General features: G+C 39.5%; 1 protein-coding gene across 1 annotated transcript in view; it reads left to right on the top strand.

The window, feature by feature from the left end:
* Positions 1 to 1,598: 1,598 nt before the first annotated feature.
* The window catches only part of PLPPR4 (phospholipid phosphatase related 4), a 31,515-nt gene continuing 12,414 nt past the window's right edge, over positions 1,599 to 20,699 (top strand). Inside the window, exons 1-3 of the mRNA XM_066192388.1 lie at positions 1,599 to 1,676; positions 15,063 to 15,248; positions 19,540 to 19,669. Coding sequence (XP_066048485.1) covers positions 1,599 to 1,676; positions 15,063 to 15,248; positions 19,540 to 19,669 — 394 coding nt within the window. The remainder of the gene's footprint in view (positions 1,677 to 15,062; positions 15,249 to 19,539; positions 19,670 to 20,699) is intronic.

Raw genomic sequence — 20,699 nt, 5'->3', positions numbered from 1 at the left:
TAAATGCAATCCAAGTGTTATCACTCATTACCCACTCTCCCCAATAATAGTTACATATTTGGCAAGAACAAAATCTTACAACACCTCCTCAATTCTTGCTGTTTTACTTGGGATAACCCACCAGCAAAGTTAACAAAAAGAGACATCTTTTAATTAAAGGCTACACTTGCACTGATGGGTATGAACCACTGGATAACCCCATACCACTCAGAGTAATTCCTGGAACTCTGTTCCAAGTAACCCTCCTGATTACCTCCACTACCTGGAGCCCCGACCTGCTTTTTACAAGGCTGCCAACAATTGTCCTGAATCCTGAGCCAGCAGAAACCCTGTAAATCTTTCCTAACAGGGTTAAGACAAGAATATGTGTTGGTATGGCAACATGTGTTGCAGCTCTGAAAAGTCTTTTTCAATGATTTGGAGTCAGACTACAGATTTGCCTTCCACATCTGCCTGCAGGCATGAAGTACATTTTTGATTCTACCCTCTCACGAAGCTTGTCTACTCAGTGCAGAGCATGGATTGGCGTATCCACTCTGGAAAAATGAAAAGAGAACAGCTAGAAAAGAAAAGGGGCTGACGAGACTCTTCACCTCCAGTGCTACAGCAGCCAAAATACTAGCAACCATCTGAACAAGAACAGCAGGTAATGTCCCATTTTCCCTCAAAAGGAGAAAGACAGGAAATAAACAATGACTGCTTGAGTCACACTTCTCTCATTCGACATTAAAGCTGAACATCACAATAAGCTTATAGGCACAAGACAACTTTTGCAGACCTTATTAATGTGCTACAAAGAATGAAAATGCTGTTTTTCACAGAGAATTCCTGCAGGCCTTATCCAGGATACCTCTCATTGACATCAACAGGAGCTTGACTGAGAAAAGGCTGCAAACTTTGATCCATAAATAGGATCTTAGCACATTTCACCATGGAAACAATTGCTCAGGTTAATTCTGTTCTCTTCAAGACTGTAGCAGGAACTGCACCAGATACTTCATAGATCAGAGAAATCACATGCCTCAGTATCGCACATGGGGCTGAAGAGCTCAGTTTGGCTCAGTCCCAGTCACACTACTCCCTCTGACTGGCGCTAAGACTGAGGTGAGCTGTCATTAGCATCTTGGTTTCAAAAAGAGTACACCTGCAAGAAGAGAACATTGGTTGTATAGGAACGCTATTCCCTGGAACGTTCCACTACTCTATTTCAGAAAAAAATATTTCCCAGAAACAAGATAAACGCAGCAGACTCCTCAAGGAGCATCCCGAACACCCTGATGCCCGCGGGGTCCCTGTTCAGGTCTCTCAAACCTGTACGTGTGCGTACAGATCTCCGGCCGCAGCCAGAGCATCCCCGCGTGTGCGCGCACCGCCCGGGGCTCCCCTGCCCCCCGGCCCGTGCGTGGCCCGGCACGAAGGAGTTAATTGGCCCGGGACCCCCGCCCGCCGAGCCGGCTCCTGACGTCAGCCCCGCGCACGGCGCAGCGCTCGGCGCGGCGGCGGCGGCGGGCGGAGGGGACCCGCGGCGGGCGGGCGGGCGGCTGCGAGCGGCCGGGGCAGCGCTTGGCCGCGGGGCCGCCGCCCGCAGCCCCGCCAGCATGTCCGCCAAGGAGCGGCAAAAGGGCAAAGTGACCAAGGACAGCGTCACCCTCCTGCCCTGCTTCTACTTCGTGGAGGTGAGTGGGCGCTGCGCCGAGCGGGTGGCCGGGGGCTGGCGGCGGGCGCGGGGAGCGGCGCGGAGCCGATCCGCGGGATTCGCGGTGCGACCGCGGAGGGCGAGCTCGCCTCGGTGCTCTTTCCGCACCATCTGATGCGGACCCTTACGTGATGCTTTGTGTCGCCGAAATCAGCATCGAAGCTCCCGATAAGGAGCAGGCATAAATTAACCTCACCTTTCGAGCCTTTTGAAGCAGGAATCATTACGAAGAATTACTCAGAACATGAACGGGTTGCTCAACTAAATCGGGCTATGTGCACAGGAACCTCTCGGGAGGAAGACATGATTCAAGAAGGACTGGCTTCCAGGCAAACGCCGCTCGCATTGCTTTGCTAGAATAAAAATCACGTTCATAAGGGAATACTCAGAAAAATAGAAATGTTCTCAAAGAGGTAATCACTGATATATCTTTGCTGGCCCCTGAACTATGCGTTTCCTCTATCAGAGCTAAAAATGCCTGTTTGGAAAGCAGAATGAGGTTCTCGGCACATCTAGGGCAAAACCTGCTATGGCTGCTCAGCTGGTAGCAGGTGGAGTTGCAGAGACACTGGCTGCTTGGTGTGTCACTTGGAGGCACTTAGCCTCGCTGGAAAGTGCAGTCACATAGGTACTTCTGAAAGATCATGAGTAGACACAGTTTAAGCTTAAAGAAACCGTTGTGATGTGGATTGGTTTAATGGCACAGCAGAAAGAGGAAGGTGAAAATGTTTTATGGGTTGAGTGAAGTGTTTCATGTGACCCTACTCACAAGGAAGAGAGCTTGAGGCACTTTGGGGTACCTAACTTAGGTAGGAAACAGATTGTGAAAATAACGTGAAGAACTTAATGGTAAGATATGGTGTAAGTTAACTATACCTGGCACTCAAAAGCATAATATATATGTAACACTTAATAGATAAAAATAGGAAAATATAAACATAGGTTGAAATATAAAACAAAATATATTTTTTTTCTCAGATGCTCTTGAAGGGCTTTGGAGGTTCTGCAGGAGGTGGAAGGGGGTTGGGTTCAGAAGGAATTTTAGGTAACAGTAGGATGTTTCTGTTCTGTAAGCACCTGGATAGGGTCAGCAGCTAACACTAAGCTCCACCAGCTCGAAAGCTTAACAGAGACTGGTTTTATGAACGCATCAAGCTCATCCTATCAGTGTGATTAGGCCTGCTCAAGAAAAGCCCTTTGATGGAAGGCACTTGCTGTGCCATGTATCTTATACTAGCTTTGCACAGGAGGGGAGAGGTCAAGCTTGAAGAAGCCCCTAAGAAAAGGTAAGGGGCTTCTTGACTCTCTGTGCCCTCTTTGCTGCTTTGGGAATCCAGACAGAAGGGCAGGACGTTGTACCTCAGCCTGAGCAGGACTCTAATGCTGGAAATGATGTAGAGGTCCTGCAAGACTCAACAGAACTTGTGCTGTTAGGTGAGCTGTGCTTTGGCCTGCAGCAAGATGGGATGAAATGCAGAGCAACAGCACAAAGTGTGTGCCTGCTGATCTTAAGAGCTGCCGAATGTAATATTGATTTGCACACATGTACTTTCACTAGAAGCTCCCTGCAGCTGTTACAAGGAATAAGGTAAAAGATTCTGTGAGCAGTGAAGAACCTACACTGAGCCCTGCTTACAGTTCCCACATGAGACAGGTGAGTTCTCCACTCAGGTCTGGACTGTTAGGTCCTCAGCAAGTCATTTCAAGCTTCATGTAAAAAAAAAGTGAAGATCTTTTCAACACCCAGTTCCTCTGAGGGAGTCAAAGTCCTCAAATAACAGAAAGGTCTCCTAACAAACTTTTAAGACTTCTATGTTATTCAGTCACAGGAGCAGTCAGGAGCCTGTGTGAGCCCTTCCCCACCAAAAGTAATTTCTAATTACTGAACTGCAGACTTACAGCCCCTCTTGAACTAAAAAGTAAAAGCAACATCAAGAAAAAAAAAATCTGACTGTAATGCACCTGAACCTAAATGTTGATTAGGAAACCTTCTGGTGACTTATCAGCCCTGTCCCATTAGATAACAAGAGGATTTGAAACCATTTCCCACTTTTCAGTTGAGTACTCAGATCACTTGGGTGAAAGGCTAACAACAATTCATGTGATACTTGAAAGGAGCATGTAGCTTGTGCTCCCTGTGAACGCCCACTCCGCGCACATGCGCACTAATTCTAATCAGACTAACGAGAATGCCTCACTAAAGCTTTGGAGCACAGCAAATGCCAGCACTTCAGCAGCATCAGGGAAAGGACATTATGACTTAAAATCTTCTGCTGTGATTGGCTCAAACAGAACCAGATTAAATTGTACTCCATAAAGAGGGATTTATTCAGAGATAATTTAATTGCAATGAGAAGTTTGCAAATGTAAAGGATAGAGGAGTCACCCAGTGTGGTTGATGGGCATTATCTTGTAGTAATGTTTTCCTTTGAAAGCAGGAGGTAAGGTCCTAATGCAATCCAACAACAGCCAACTACTTAAACCCGAAACTTACCAACTTTAAATAAGGCTTTCTGAATTTTAAAGCTTTTACTTTCATAAATGGATAGTACGAAACAGGCTTTCAACCTCTTGCCTTTGAATGCTGTCAATTCTTTTATGTTTTTTTTTCTTTTGGCACTCATCCACTTTTATTTTCCCTCTCCTGTTCATAGCAGACAGTGTCATCCCACTCTGAATTGCAACAAAAAACCCCCCATAGCCCATTAAGTTTCTACCTTCAAACAAGAAAAGTAGGGCTTGCTGACATCCACTTTCCAGCAAGACCTATTTAGGAGGTCTAGGCTCAAGGAAAAGCACATTGTTTAGAAAATACATTTCTAAAAATGTGCTTGTTTTTTTCCTCTTGAATGCCAGACAAAAGCATAGACTTGGAAAAAAAGATGTTGAGTTGAAAGTTAATTTTTTTTCCAACATGGTAGAAAAGGGATGTATTCATGCTATACAAATGAAATATATTTTAAAGAGTGAATGAGTGAAATAATACATGTAACAACCAATATTATGCATGCATGCAGAACCTTAGAAACAGCAACACACAAATACAGTTCTGACATTAAGGGGTTTCAGCTGTTTAGTTGAAAGAATGTGTTATGAATGAGATTAGCTCCAGTAAATAAATGTGTTTGGTGGCAGTGACTTTCAGGCTTAGATAGCAATATGATTACATTGAATGTAGGCAGGCCAGCTGCCCTGGGGAAAAGGAGGCTGAGGTGAGACCTCATAGCTGTCTACAGCTTCCTCACAAGGGAAGAGATGAGGGGCTGGTACCAATCTCTCCTCTCCGGTGACAACTGACAGGACCCAAGGGAATGGCAGGAAACGATGTCAGAGGAGGGTTAGGTTGGATATTGTGCAAAGATTCTTCACCCAGAGGGTGGCTGGGCACTGGAACAGGCTCCCCAGGGCAGTGGTCACAGCACCAAACCTGGCAGACTTCAAGAAGTGATTGGACAATGGAGTCAGGCACAGGGTATGACTCTTGGGGATAGTCCTGTGCAGGGCCAGGAGTTGGTCTTCAGTGGTCCTTGTGGGTTCCTTCCAACTCAGGACATATTCTATGAACTGATGCATAATTCAAACTGGCATGTGTTTCCAACAAAAGAGTTAAAACATAAAACTAACATGCTCCTCTTAAGATCATTAGAGCTATTGTTCATTTACACAGGAAAAGCAAAAGGAGAATCAGGCTAGAGCTTTGAAAGACAGGGAAATGGAAAGAAAACAAAGGGACAGCTTCTGAAAAATGTGGATGGGTCATTCTCTAAAAGCATTAGAGGCAAATAAACATGATGAAGTAAATCTCAACATATTTTCAATTACATGTTTTCAAGTTTCATGATTCATGAAATAAAATAACTTGATGACTTATCCTATGTCTTGTAAGAATGTTTTAGAGGTTATTTTGAAGGACTGGCAATGGTTCTGCTTAGCAGAACCTCTGATTAGCACACACTCCTGGGAGTGGAATAATTTTAGATTGCCTTGTGCACACTTACCTGAAGGACATGGTAATCATCACCATCAGGCAGCTAGGCCTCTTTTATTCCTAATCATGCTTAAGGCATTTTAGGGTTCTGTAGACTGACTGGGTTATCTGAATTTCATTTGTATAGCTGAGAAAGACAAAGCTTTTCATGAAAATTCATAGTCCCTCTGGCCTAGTGGGAATTACTTTTCATGGTAAAAAAGTCCACATACCTCTCGGAGATCTTAAAAATGAGTATTCCTGGAATAAGTTTTGGGTTTTGTTAACTGACTTTGTTTTCAGCATATTTGGAGTATATCATTATTATATTCACTTAGAGAAGAAACATTGATGTCTTGAATTTTAATATCAATCTGGAAAACTTCCAGAGTTATGTAGTTTCCATTCCTGGCAGAGTTGTCACACTTTGAAGTCAGGACAGACAAATTTCTATCAGTGAAGGAAATAGACTGTCTTTACTCATGCTCTCCCATTTCAAAAACTCCTGGTTTAAATCCTGTTTTTATGGAAGCTGCATAAATTTTGCCTTTGACTTCAGTGGTGTTACTGCTTCATCCAGTGCCTAATGTGGGAATGCAAAAGGTCAAGGTGTTGTCAATCTGCATGAATCGATGCATTTATTCTCCAGCTAAATGGTGTTGCTGTAGCACAGCCTTCATCTGCTGGTTGTGTAACTTCCAGGGATTAAAATCGGAGATATTTTAGACACTGTCCCTTTTGCAGTTAAATTTTCTTCCTTATGTTGTCTTTTAGACTCTGTGTATGCTATGAATGCATATCGATACTGCTGCTTTTTCTACATTTTCCAGAGGTCAGCCAGGCCTCAATCAGTTTGGAAACACTTCTTCCAGTAGTAGAAGACCACTTATTTTCCTTGTTCCCCAAAGGAGTTGGAATTCTCACCAGCAGAAAGCACAAAGATCTGTTATCATTGTAGAACTCAAGGCTGCAGAACTCAGGAGGTCATGAAACCCCACTGAAAAAAGTGCATGTAGAGAATGGCCACTGTGTCTCAGTAAAAGATGCTTTACTTCCTTTAGTTTCTAACATAGGCTGAGAGAGCTGGGCTTGAAGCATCATTTGATACTCAGTAGCACTTCTCAGTCACATCTGGAATGCTTTTCAGCTGTTCAGCCATGCATGACCCACAATATTTAAATTACAATGACCCGCAAGTCATGTATAGGTGTGACTGCAAAAAACAAAAAAGAAAAAAAAATAATCAGGGGAGTGCAGTGATTAGAAAAAGAGAGAGAACAGGCTGTAGGAGTAAATTTTCTTCCTAAGAGCAGGATGTTTGGATTTAATGTAAGAATTAAACTGTAATGCTGTGTCTTTGAGGCACAGTGTAGTGATATTCCTTTCTAGATTGGCCTTCTGTTATACTTAAACTAACTAGGGGCTGCACCCAACAAAGATTCCCCAAAGGCAGAAGATGAAATTATCCCTTTGCTACTGTCAAAGTAACATAATATTTTCCAAATACGTCTTTTTCTCTCAAAAGAGTCAACCACATGTGAGAGGAGGAGAAGAAATACACTGAGCTCTCTGCTCATTGAGTTGACCTAGTCATGTGGCTGACTCTCAGATGATAGATATCAGATGTGTTTATAAAGCTGCATTACAGACCAATATCCCCAAAATATTAGGGGGCTATCTGAGACCTGAGGAGGCTGCTATGCATTCAGAGCAGCTGTGTAATTCATTGGCCAAGTCATCAACAGTTGCATTCTCCCTGTCACTTCTGTGCTTATGGAAGAGCTGTACAGTCTAAACAATACCAGCTTTTAGCAGGAGATGACCGTGAAAGGGGAATGAAAAGAGAGGTGTCACACCTGTGCCAAGGCTGTCTTTGGAAAACAAATGCAAATGCCTCAAGCTAAATGTCCTTCTGGTTTTGGCTATGTGCTTGGCAAGTGTGGAGTTTGAGTAGTTCTCAGTGAAAGAAGGCTCTGCTTCCTTTTCAGTCCAGCAACATCCTCTTGACCTAATAATTCCAGTAGTAAAAGAATGCCTGAATATGTTAGAAATTAATGGAGATACATTTTTCCAAATTACTAGCTCTTCCAAAAATTTATAATCCTACCATCTGTGATCTTCTTTTATAGCTGTTAAAAATCTATTACTTTGGAGCCGAAGTTAATAAAAGCCAGCATGTTGTGGAACCTGAACATGCACAGGAGCTGAGCTATTACAAACCTGGTATCTTGTCTGATGGTCCTGTCACTTAAAAATTCAGTTTGTAGGGAGTTCAGAAGTGGCTAAACAGCATGGGAGAAAGCCATTGAAGAAGGGCTGGCATCTACAGGATTAATTTTTTTTTTTTTTAAATTTATGAAAATCAGCATGCTTTAGAGAGTACAATAAATTGTAGCGTTGTGTAGGGACTGGCAGCTTTGTCACTTAGAGAGGGGGTTTTTGAAGAAACTTTTAGCTGAAATTTGGTGACACTGACCTGAAAACAGCTGCCTTTTGTTGAGGTGCTGCTGTTCTTGATTTACCTTAACATTGCAGCAGGAGCATAAAATAAATTATGAAATCAACAGTACATGTAATATCCTAAATCTCATTGTATGTAGTTATTAATTGATTATGACAATCAATTAATACTAGATTGTAATTATAATTGATGTAATCAAACAGTAATAATTAAGATAAGGAGTTGTCAATTATGTTTGAAGGCACAATGAAAAGAAATGGTGGTTTTGTGTTTTAAGTTTCTGCCTGAGAATTTACTTTAAACACATATATTTAATATAATATATATTAAATACATAATATAGAAAATTTGTAAAGTATTTTTTGAGTACTTCTCCCCAAAATATTTTTGTTAAACAATTTTTATTTTGTTGGTTTCTCCCTGTGTAATTGCTGCTTCACATACATGTATAAAAACGAAAAAGAATAAAGCACTTTCAGGGTTGCTGTGCATTCAGCATGACTGAGATTTCTGAAAGAAATAGGAATTGTATCACTGATATATTAGCTATGGTTTTGGTCTTACACATTTCTATTAAGATCTGGCAAAAGCTAAGATTTTGAAGAGTTTCATGAAGACAGCTGTTGTATTTCCAAAGCTAGACTGTAATTGGCAGTCACAAAACAATTAAGTTAAATTCTAAAACCAATGCTGGAAATATAGATAACTTAATTTTCCAGAATGGTAATTTTAATAGGTTTCAAAGACATCTGGGATTTGAAATTTAGCTTTCAATTGAAATGAAATCAAATAGCATTAAGTCTAGGAGAAGAAAGACTGTTATATTATGTATCTGTACATAATTTCCACAAAAGTTAGACAATGGTGAGGCACAAGCACTTTAGAGAAAAGACTATCTCCTTATAGCTTCAGGCCAGATGAATCCTGCATCCAGAAAAGGGACACGGAACAGCAGACACTCAAGTTCAGGCAGAAAAGCAAAAAGCCTTTATACAGATGGAAGCCTTACATTTCTGAAAGGACTGAATGCCTGCTTTTATAAGCCTGAGACATTTAAGAATTAAGTTTAGAACGTAAAAATAAATCTAGAAATCTCACTTTTCTGTCAAGCCAGTCCCCTGCTCTATAAGGCATCCCATGCTTAGTACTCTCTTCAGAGAGTCATGGGTTCTCAAAAATGAGAAAATTGCAGAATTTGGCTGATGCCATTTCTTAATACTGACCTATTCCGGAAGGTGTTCAATCACAGTAATGACCTCAGTATTCATCCCATCAGGATAAGAGAAACCTATCCTCTTTCCATTTTCTCCTATCCATTGTGAATCTCACAGCAAAGTACAACAGGACGACAGCCAGGGTGGTTGAAAGCTGTAGTCACTGCTATTAGTTGGGTAAGGAACACCTTGTCTCCTCCAACCCACTACAGCCCTCTTTCTTGTCTCATCCATCTGGTGCGCCTTGTCATTTAGACCATGAATTCCTTGGCACAAGGATCCACACTTATGATAAATTTAATAAAATCTTCCACAATGCCACAGCCTTGTCATGGGAAATAAACATAGTTATTAATTAGACCATCCTTCTCTCAAGGATTTGGCTGATATTTTTTTTCATGCTGGGTAACCAATGGCACTCATTTACTATCTCTTTGAGGCAATCCTGTTTTTTTACTTGATTGCTTGCAAAGATTCCCAATTCCCAGAAAACAAGAGAAACATCAGGAGGCAGCTTCCATACTCAGGAACTCCTTGCTTGCTGTGGAAGGGTTGCAGAACAACCTAAGAATCTGAGAAGTTCCTGGCCATCCAAGTCTAAGAATTATTTACAAAATATAAAATATCCAGACAATGTATCAGGCATCCCATAACCCTTTCTTTTGACAGCTGGGCTATTTGTCCCATTTTTAGTCTCCATGTGGCAAATCATGTCTTGCCTTTCTCTGAAAGCTACGTCCATGCTGCTTCTCTCTTTTCTGCCCACCTTTTATATAGGCAGCATCACCATGGGATTTGGGTACGAGTTCATGGTAAGAGAGAACACCCAGACAATGCAATTTAGCAAAGCAAAAGTCACATAACTGCAACCTACAAAACAGGTTCAGACATCTGAGTATGCGACATTCTGTGGCTGAATTCTCACAAAGCCCATGAATTTTAAGATGTTATTTTCCTGGAGGTAAATAGGGACTTTCTGCTTAAGGGCTTATGAATATGAGAGTAAAATATAAAACTAGCAGTGTACAATTTTAGAGAATTTATAGAAGCCAGGTGTTCCCACGTTCTGTCCACTCTGAGAAGACTTCCCTGCTAAGCCTTGATCTTCCACTGACCCATTTGCAAGACCACTGCTGCCATACCAGACCTGTATTCCTGCAGAGGAATTGCAGTGGTGGAGTTGCAGGTGTAGGGTAGGAGATGGGGCATGTATGGGTACCGGGGACCTCAAGGTTACAAACAACTGACCTGATGGTCGGATAAAGAAATGCCAAACTGCAGCCGGCAAAACTGAGGGGTAACAGATCAAACCCAAGAATCCAACATATGTGAACCATGCCATATATAGTAAATTAGGATGTAATGTGAAAAGACAGACCAAGAGAGAGGAAGGTGTAAAAGTGCATTAGCAAACATAAAAATGAACCAAAGTAGTTCCTAGAGTCAGGAAGAATCCCCTTCAACATTATACTGCTCCTGAGAAAGGATTTGGAATGCGCTACACTACAGCTGATTTTATACAAAATAACTACTTGTTATTGCTAGATATAAATACAAAAATCATGCAGAGATATACCATAGAAAGATATGAAAGTAAGACAAATTATCCATAGCCTGATTTCTAAGGTTTAAGGACGAGGCTTGTTGGATGAGCCTCAGTCCTGAGTCCGTGTAAACTCAATACAAAAGCGGTAGCTTGTTAGTAGGAGTGATGATACTGTATTTAGTGGGCTGCAGCTCTACAGGTTTTCATGAATTCAAAGTAATGGAAAACTAATCTTAGGCAAGTTTTAACAGAAGCATTTCCATGTATCTGGGGGTGCCCCAGCAATTTTGGGCCCAGAGGTTAAGCAGTAACCAACTTCTGAGTTTTGGGCAGGACCAGCATGGCTTCTGTGCATAGGCTGAATCATATGACCTGGAGCAAATTGTGTTTGCACTGTGCATCCTGGACAATCTTAATGCTCACAAGTAAACCAGAAGCACCCCAAAATGATCCCCAGAGCATGTCCCACAGAAGAGAGATGAAGAGCCTGGAGAACTGTTATCCCCCACCTCTGAACTCCTGTCTCAGCCATCTCTTCTTTCAGTCCTGTGTGATCTATCATTGTGATAGCTGTGCTGTGGCTCTTGGCCAGAAGAAAGATTTGTTACATGCCCCAGCAGTTCAGAGAAGTTGTTGTTGTGCTGCTGAATGCTGCTTTGGTTTGTCCTACACTGTGTAACACAGGAAGTTTTCTCCTTACAACATCTCTGGGTGCTTGCTTCCTTGTTGAACTCTTGGGAACAGAGAACATCTTTTCTGATCTACTTGGACTACTCCTCATTTAATACAGCAAAAGCTTTTAAAATATTAATAATGTTAATTATTATTAATAGCAAAGTTCTGTGGCTTAATGAAGGCTTTTAACAGTTTAAGAAAATAGCAAGGAGGGAAAAGACAAAAAAATCTCTTTTTAAAAAATAAACAGACCACAAATCAAACTTTTTCAGTATCTATGCTGATTAATCTGACTTTAAGACTCTTAAGCCAAACAGGGTTTGACCATTTGGGTTGAACTTTAAATTTACAGGTCTAAATTAAAAGCTAAACCGGCATCTTTCTCCATTATCCATCCAAGGAAGTAAGAGTATAAAGACTTATTAGTCAGGATTAGTCAAGAATTGACGTTGGGGATTTTATTATTCTAATTAGGCACAGGAAAATTCCTATTCCATTTTGTAATTAAAACAATACACATTCTACCACCTAATTATATTTGACATTTTCAAGGTGTTGGGTGCCGAAGTCTATAATTACAGAAATGCTGCTGCGTTAAGCAGAGCACTCTATAAATATTCATGTATTAAATACCCAGTTATACTGTTTAGAAGACTTTCGAAACATTTGCCTTTTCCTTTTTAGAAATGTTAGACTTTTAGAAGACACATTTTATATTTGTGTTTCTAAAAAGATGGGAAGAAAAAATGTCCTTTGGGATCTGACATACTGTATATAGCACATTGACTACAGGCCTATTCATCAGTATTGTAATCAGTTATGTCATAGATTCATAATCCTTTAGAATTATATATTTTCTTTAGCAGGATGGATAACTACAGTCAGAAATAACATGGGAGTCCTGTACTGAAATCATAAGACAGTAAAATGCAATTCCTAAAATTCCTTGATTAATAATAGATATTAACCATATATATATGTATATATGGTTAATATGTATATATTAACCATTAATAATAGAAATACTAGAATAGAATTACATTAATAATGGATTTTAGCCCACTGGAATAAGTTTGTGTCCTGTTGTAAGGTGCTTTGCCCAGTGGGACATGGACCCTTACTAAGATATTAAGTATGACTTTCAAATAGTTAATAATAAAAGACATTGCAAGTGTTTCAAGAGTTAAATGTAGCACAGAAGGGAAGTCGAGAGCTCAAATGCTGTGCAGAATTTCAATGTCCTAACAAGAGCAGCACAGAGTCATTGCGAGCTCCCTGCACACCAGGACAGGGTGCACTGTGGCAGCCTTTGGGTCCAGAGGTCCCTTACCCCAGTCAGCAGGGTCTCTGTGCAGGCAGGTGTTGATGGAAGGGCACCCAGTCCCACAACAATCTGAATTATTCCCACAGTATGAAGAGTTCAGGGAAGTCCTATTTCATCCTGCACATCTATGTAATGACTGGAAACAGTCCAGCCCATGTTGACTAATCATGCATGCTTGTATTATGGTCAATCAGGCTGCATCCAGTGCAAAGTGAGGATTATAGATATTATATTTTATATGTGTGTGTATATATATATGTGTGTGTGTGTGTGTAATATGTATTATATAATGCATCCTGCTAAAGAACAGGACTTCTTCCTCTGGTGGGCAAAAAGCAAGACTTAATTTAGTGATATTGTATGTAATTAATCCACACATATATGTTTCAGATTATGCAATAGTTATATATTATGTATTCACATAATATGTATTACATACCGTGTATGTTATGTGCTGTACATAATATGTGTGTATGGTAGTATGTGAGTGCAAATATGGATGTGTTTGGATTATACATATATATATATATATACACATATGCACACTGTTTACTGAAGCAAACTTCCTAGATGCCTGGTCTTATTTCTGTAATGCTCCCAGCACTTTGTACACAATCACAGCCTCCAAGCTATGTGACATTACAATGCAATCAACTTGAACACAGATAGAACCAGACAAGCAACATTCTTCCATTCACCACCCTCTTCAGATTTTGCTTGGAACACTTTGAAGACAAAACTCACTGTTTTCAAATCAGCACATCAAAGATAAGCTGTTATTTTTAAACAAACAGTCATATTAAAAGATGTTTTGATTAAATTTAGCTAGAACCCTCCTTCTTTAATCATCCAGAATTACATTTGATGCACAAAAAGCGTGAATTTTATAAGCTCAATACTTACAAATCAGAAAATTGCCTGTTAATGCAAGAAACCATTGTCCCTCTGCCATGTAGATTTCATTCATTATTTTCCCGAAATACATATGGATCCCATTTTACCTCTGCTTTTATATTGCATTATAGAATGGGACGAATGACATCGATTTCAAACAATCAGTTGTTTTTGTAAATGTGAACTGAGCACTGCAAGAATAATATAAATATGCTCAAAATTCTTTTTGGACAATTACTGCTTCTCATAATCTCAGGTTCTGTTAACCATAGGTACCCTCACTGCAGTACAGACAGCAGGAAGGACTCTGCAGCTCAGTGGCAGAGCAGGAAGTTGTTCTAAGATTGCCTTGTTTGTGGAGGACTCTGGAAAACAACAAACAAAAAGTGTTTCTGAGTGTTTACTAAGGAGGATGGAGAGAATAATCACATTCTGCTGGTCACCTCTGAATGCCCTAATGCCCACCTTGGGGGCAGGGCTGCTCTCTTTGTTCACTGATAAACCAATAGCTTTAAAATGCCTTTTTGCTGTATCTTCTTTTGAATTACTTCCTTCCACAGAGATTTAGTGGTTGATCCTGTGCTTCAAGGAGTTTGTGGTGAGCATTTGAGCTCCCAGAAAGGCCAACTCTGCTCTTAATAAATTAGTGGAAGTAATTGCAAAGGGTTAGATAATTAAATAGCTAGAGGATAAAAGAATTGTGAACCATAGTCACCAAGGTTCTAAACAGACTGAGTCTTGCCAAAGTTAATTGCTTTTCTGATAGAATTGCAAAAAGGATGTGCATTATCACATATTTAGATTCGAGGGAAGGACTGAATACTGGTTTTCATTAACAATTACTTTGAAACTTAATGCAAAATGGCTTTGATGTAAAGACTATCATACATGACAGAGAGTTGCTGAAGGACCTAAAGGGGTGATTGAAGAACAGCAAAGTGCTGAGGCCCCACATGGGAGACTGCGGTCCTGATACTTTCCTTAAAAAAAAAATAATCAAAGTTTTTCTATTAATGATTCCTAGATGAAAAGGCTAAATTATATGTGCTAAAGATTGGGCTGGGTGTTTTGACTAGCTTGGTAGACAGCAGGGTTATTGATGTCAACTGAACAGTACCGTATCTCCAGAGAATTCATTATTTAGAGATAGTAAAATAGGCATGACAAGGAGAAGTTAGATATAAACAGCAAACATCAAAGAGATTTATTAACAAACTATGTTGTCTTTGCAAAAGCATTGCTATTCCATTTCCAAACAGTAATTTGTTGCTTTTTTCTCTTCTAGTTGCCCATATTGGCATCTTCTGTTGTTAGCCTTTATTTTCTTGAACTTACTGATGTCTTCAAGCCAGTTCACTCTGGATTTAATTGCTATGACAAGAGTCTGAGTATGCCATACATTGAGCCTACACAAGAGTCTGTTCCCTTCTTGATGTTGCTTAGTCTGGTTTTTGCTGGACCATCAATTACGGTAAGTTTGAGTGCTACTGTCACTTAATAAAGATTTTGAACAGACTTTCATTTGGTATAAAGAAAATAGCTCCTTTGGTTTCAATTAGGTTTAGAGTGTCATCCAGTCTAGTTTCCTTAGGATTTTAAACTCATATTTCATTCTTCTGTAACAAAAGGAGATATACTCCTTAGAACATTCCCTGTAGCACTTCATCTACTCTCCCTGTCTTGATGGTGTCTTTCTTTAATGTTAAGAAACAGCATCTACAGTTGGATAAGAATAGCTTGAATCATTCTGTTACGCTGTACAAATATTTGAACTTGTACAGACAGGGCATCTCCATACTCTCAGATACATCAAAAATGCAAGATTTTTTTTTTTTTGAAATGGAAGTCTTTCACAGCCCTGAACTCGCCACTTTTGTTAGAACTAGCTTTATTCAGAGAGAAGGTACATCAATCTTGTCAGTGAACTCAATTACATTTTCCTAAATAGCACTGAAACACCTCTAAATTGCAAGTTAGTCATTAAGAGCAGGCAAAAGTGGGCTGGTTTAATCATTCACCCAAAGGGAGTAGATGATTTCAACAGAACAGAAATATCCTGTCAGAATGAGCAGTTGGGTCACTATTTTACAGAAAAGAAAAGTAGAAATTGACATATATAGATATAGATATATAGATATATAGATATGTAGATATAGGAGAGAATTCATTTTTTCTGATTTTAGCAGTTCAGATAGGAGCATTATTCTCACACCACTATCCCTCCATTTGCCAGGCAAATTTGCCATTTGTCTGGCAAGTGGAGAGAGAAATTCACCTTGAGTGGATGGTTTTACGCACTTAAAAACATGATCAACCTTTTGAAATTATCTTTTCTCCCCCCTGACAGCAAGGACTACACATCTGTTAGGCACTTCTTGAAAGCCAGCTGCAAATATACCTCTGCTTCCAGCTGCTCTTAATTCCCTTAATTTCAACCAGTTAATTCATTTTATAATACTATACAATTTACAGTTACAAAATCTGTGAGATGTGATGCTTGTTTAAAAATTATCAAGTGCTGTTCTCTCTTTGCTTTCCAGAATGTTTTTCTTTCTTTGTCTTTTTTTTTTTTTTAACTGAACAGTTCTTACTGCATTTGGTTTTCGTTGCTTTAGAAACCATCTTTGAAGGATTTTGTACAACCAGGAGGCTACAAATTATACATTTAGGAACTGGGAGCTAAGACTCTCAACGATCCTGGTGCAAATGATTGTTGCAAACACCAAATACTATGATAAAAGCAAAACTTTAGTATTGGGGTTTGGCTGGGTTTCTTAAGTGTTTCTGCTGGCAAAAGACTGGACTTTTCTGAAACAGCTACAGAAGGAATCTATTTAGGCTCACTTGGGCTGCAGTAGGTGGTAAAATCTGGCTTTTATTTCAGAGTTTATATTAAGCCTAGATAATATCAAATACCTTAAGTCAGGATAAAAGATGCTCCGTTCGTTATATAGTATTTGTTGAGGGCTTTGATTATAACTCAATTCTTTTAGCATTGCATGAAATTTTGCAATAGAAAATGTTATTCTTGCCTGAATCATTTTACCAGTAGTACAGAAAATTAATGAGAAGCATGCCGGGTGAGGAACTCAACCCCATACTTGAGTATGCCCATAAAAAAGAAAGTTTGATAAAGAAAGTAAATCCCAAAGCTTCAAAGTACAACTGGCCAAAAGCTGCAAGCCTTAGGAAGGTGTAGTTCATTTGTATTTGTATGAGCATGAATGTGTTGCCTGTGTTAGTTTGAGGCTGGGCAGTGACAGTGCAAAATACGCAACCTCCTTCAGTGAAAGCACTGAAGGCATTGACTCCTTGTTATTCAATACCACTGTGGAAGTAAGGAACTTGGGGACATTTTTGCCCAATCTTTCCCTTTTTCTTTGGAAAAGTAGGCCAGTGAAACTCAGTGTAAAAAGATTATAGTTGTGCCGTTGTTATTTTGTAGAGTTTAGCATTTTTAAAGTTAGTTTTCATAAACATTTCAATTGATTATTCACTTTATAAAACCTGTAAAAGATAGAAAGGAAAGCATGAGGTATGTGAGGAATTGAGGATCTCCAGTAATGTTGCATATCCTGGCCTCTGTCCACACTTCAGGGACTTACTGCAGTATGAGGCAGAAGTTCATCAACATTCAATAAGATATAGGTGTGATTAAGCCACATTTTAAATATTATCAAAGAGTATATATAATAAGGAAATAAAGAAAAAAAGAAAAATTGTGCATGGGGAAGAAGACAAGCAAGCCTTATATAAATATTAGACTAGGATGTTCTATGTTACTTTTGTTGGTATAATAATTTTCCCAAGACTGGAGAACAGATATAAATCTGTTCACTTTAGAGTATTTTTTTATACAAAAAAAATTTCTAAGATTTTATGACTTATTTTCCCAAGGCATTATTTGTTTGGCTTTGGTGCTTTGCATTTTGATTTTTGTCTTTGGGCTTTTTCCTCATTATTAGTTAAGTAGCAAATGCATTTAAGCAGGTCTGTTCTGTAGCCCTGAAGGGTTATAGAAAATAACTGACTGTATTACTGACATATGTCTTATAGCTTGTGGCATAGATGAAATTTTGTGTATGTATTCAAAAACTGCAGGAGAATTCAGTGTGGAACACCTGGACTTGAAGAAATTATCAAGATAGATACTTTATTTCTGGAATATAGATACACCTGAATTACCGCATGATTTCAATTTGCTTCAGAGAGCTCTGAATCTGATCCTCTGATAGATTTTCTCTCTAGTTACTCATTCAGAAAGGTTAGGACCAGTTACTCAATCATATCTGTGAAGGCTGAAACTCTTATCAGCCACTGATTAAAAACCTGCTTAGAGGTACCAATGTCCTTTCCAACAAAGATCACTAGGACATTAGATCGCAGTGATTTGGGAAATCATTTCTCAAGGAGAGAAATTCACTGCTGGCAGTTTCACTCCTACTGCCTGCTCTGCTCTGGGAGTTTTTTTCTGTGGAAATGCCAGCCTCTGTATTTTCCTTGACATAGGCTTTGTTGTTTTTTGCTCTATCACACAAGCTGATCCATCTGTCTGGTGTTTTCCCTGTACCAGACATTCCCTAGAATTTGGCTAAAAACTGTTGGAGTTTTTCTGAGTTTTAAGTTTGGAATACTACTGATTTCTCTGGGAAGCTTCAGCAATAAATTGATCAAACGTGGACAGATAATAGTGGCCACAATTCTCAGCTAATTAGAATTTTTTAAATAACCCTTACCAGTGGCTTTTCCATGTCATAAGAGAACCTTCACTACTTTGGTCTTCCTGGTCAAGAAATTTCGATTTGTTAAAAGTTTAGCTAATAAAGAGTTAGACCAAGCTTTTCCACTTTACCTCCCTTTTCTAGGGTGGAGGTGTTAGTATAGACAAACACCACTGGTAATTACAGATTCAGCATTATTCAGATGCTTTGGCATCTCATTGAATTATTAGCTTTGTTCATTGCATGGATTAGTTGTCAATTTAGCTGTGATAGGCAAACTGAATCTTCTCTTGCTGGTGAGGACTGCCTTATTAATTGCAATATTTCAATCCAACCCTTACTCTGAACTCTGTACAGACCCTGTATAGAATTCCAGATAGTTGCACTGTTAAACAAGGAAAACAATAAAATCTGAGACTGCAAATGTATAAATGTGTCTGGATTTCCCAGCGACACCATCTTTGATTTATATTCTTCCTTTTATAGACTCTTGTCTAGGGTTTTGGTCATAATCTGTTTTGCTTGGTGTGTTGTGAGGGACTATAAGGACAGAACTTTTTCTGCTGCTGTGGATCTGGTTAAAACCCAAGCCAAATTAAACAAATACAGAAGAACAGGCTGCCACATAATTAGAAGCTGCTCGGGATTGCTAGGCCTGTGGCCAAGACTGAATGCTGAAATCGCTTCTGGAGCACTAAGATATTGCAGTGCCTCTGGATTATTTTAGAGGCAATATTTTATAATTACTGATTTTTTATTGTAGAAGCATCAAGTTTCAGCTGTAGATCAAGGCCTGGATACCACTGAGCACTGTATACTGTATGCCATTTGCATTTAATTTCAGGGCCGTCTTCTTGCCTGCCCTCATTCAGGCTAAGTTGCATTACTTTATGTTTACATATTGATATAAATCTTATAAAGTTGAGTGCATGTCAGTGGATGACATTGGTTGTGTTCCAGTTATATTACAGCCCTTTAAATTCAATCAGGATCTTCTGAGTAAGTGCTACATTCAATTTAATGGCTCCTTTGTCATTGCAGATAATGATAGGAGAAGGAATTCTCTACTGTTGCCTGTCCAAAAGAAGAAATGGGATTGGAACAGAGGCCAATATTAATGCAGGAGGATGCAACTTCAATTCTTTTCTTAGAAGAGCTGTCAGATTTGTTGGTGGGTTTCAATTGTTACTCACAAAAAAGAGCTTTCCACATGCATTCAGTTTTCACCATGCAGGTTTACTTCACTGAAACAGCCTTTCAGAGCAGTGCAGAGCTGTCACTAGCATAGATCTGCTGCTAGAAAACGTGAGAAGAAACTCAGACTGCAACAGAGCAGCCCCATACTCAGTAATGCAGCATCTACACTCTCCATTTTCCCTTTACTCTCCTGTACTATTGTCAGTATTTCTAAAAGAGTAATTTGTTTTTCCTTCCCTGCCCACCTTGAGCTGGCTGCTTTTTAATTATTTCAGTGTATAGCTTCCCCTGCCTGTCTTCAGTGCATCATAAGGATTCAACCCACCTGTCACAGTATTCAGCATGACAGTGAAAACTTGTCAGAAACTCTCAGTAGGTTTGACATTCTTTTTCTGGAATGTGTTTATCTGCCTCTCGAAAAGGGCTAGAATCTGGCAACTTAAATTATGGAGGAACACGTTGAATTCTTTCATTTTACTTTAATTGTCATTTATGAAAAACTCTGAAAGGTAACTGGACCTTGATCCCATTCTTACGGTTAATTTCTTCTCCCAAAGAGAAGAAAATAAAAAGTTTCCTCTTTCAGATATCTTTCATTAGACAAGGCAGCCTAGGTAAAGACAGCCAGCAGGATAGCAGACTGAAAACCTGGTAGCACAACCATTCCCTGGGTTTTGGTAGTCTGGGAAACAGGGAGGTAGTGACAAGCAAGGTTATGCCACCTGTGACCAGTAAAGCTTCGTAAGAGCAGCAGTGAGAAGAAAGCAGAGGGTTTGTAGGTTACACCATGAGCAAGGAGGACTGTAAGCATACCCCAAGTCCACTTCTCCTGTTTGGTATTCCATCACCAAAAAAACAAGCTCGAAGGCACATGAATTCCATCCCCAATTCCCACTCTGAATATGAAGTTTTTTTCATATTTTAATGGCTTTAACACTCTTTCAATTTTAGGATGAAAAATAAATTTATGAATAAAAGTAGGGAAGAATAGGTAAATCTTTAGG

The sequence above is a fragment of the Chamaea fasciata genome, unplaced genomic scaffold (genome assembly GCF_029207755.1).
Source record: "Chamaea fasciata isolate MVZ Bird 193981 ecotype frontalis unplaced genomic scaffold, bChaFas1.0.hap1 SCAF_10, whole genome shotgun sequence".
Lineage (NCBI taxonomy): Eukaryota > Metazoa > Chordata > Aves > Passeriformes > Sylviidae > Chamaea > Chamaea fasciata.
This window is presented reverse-complemented; position numbering and strand designations above follow the sequence as displayed.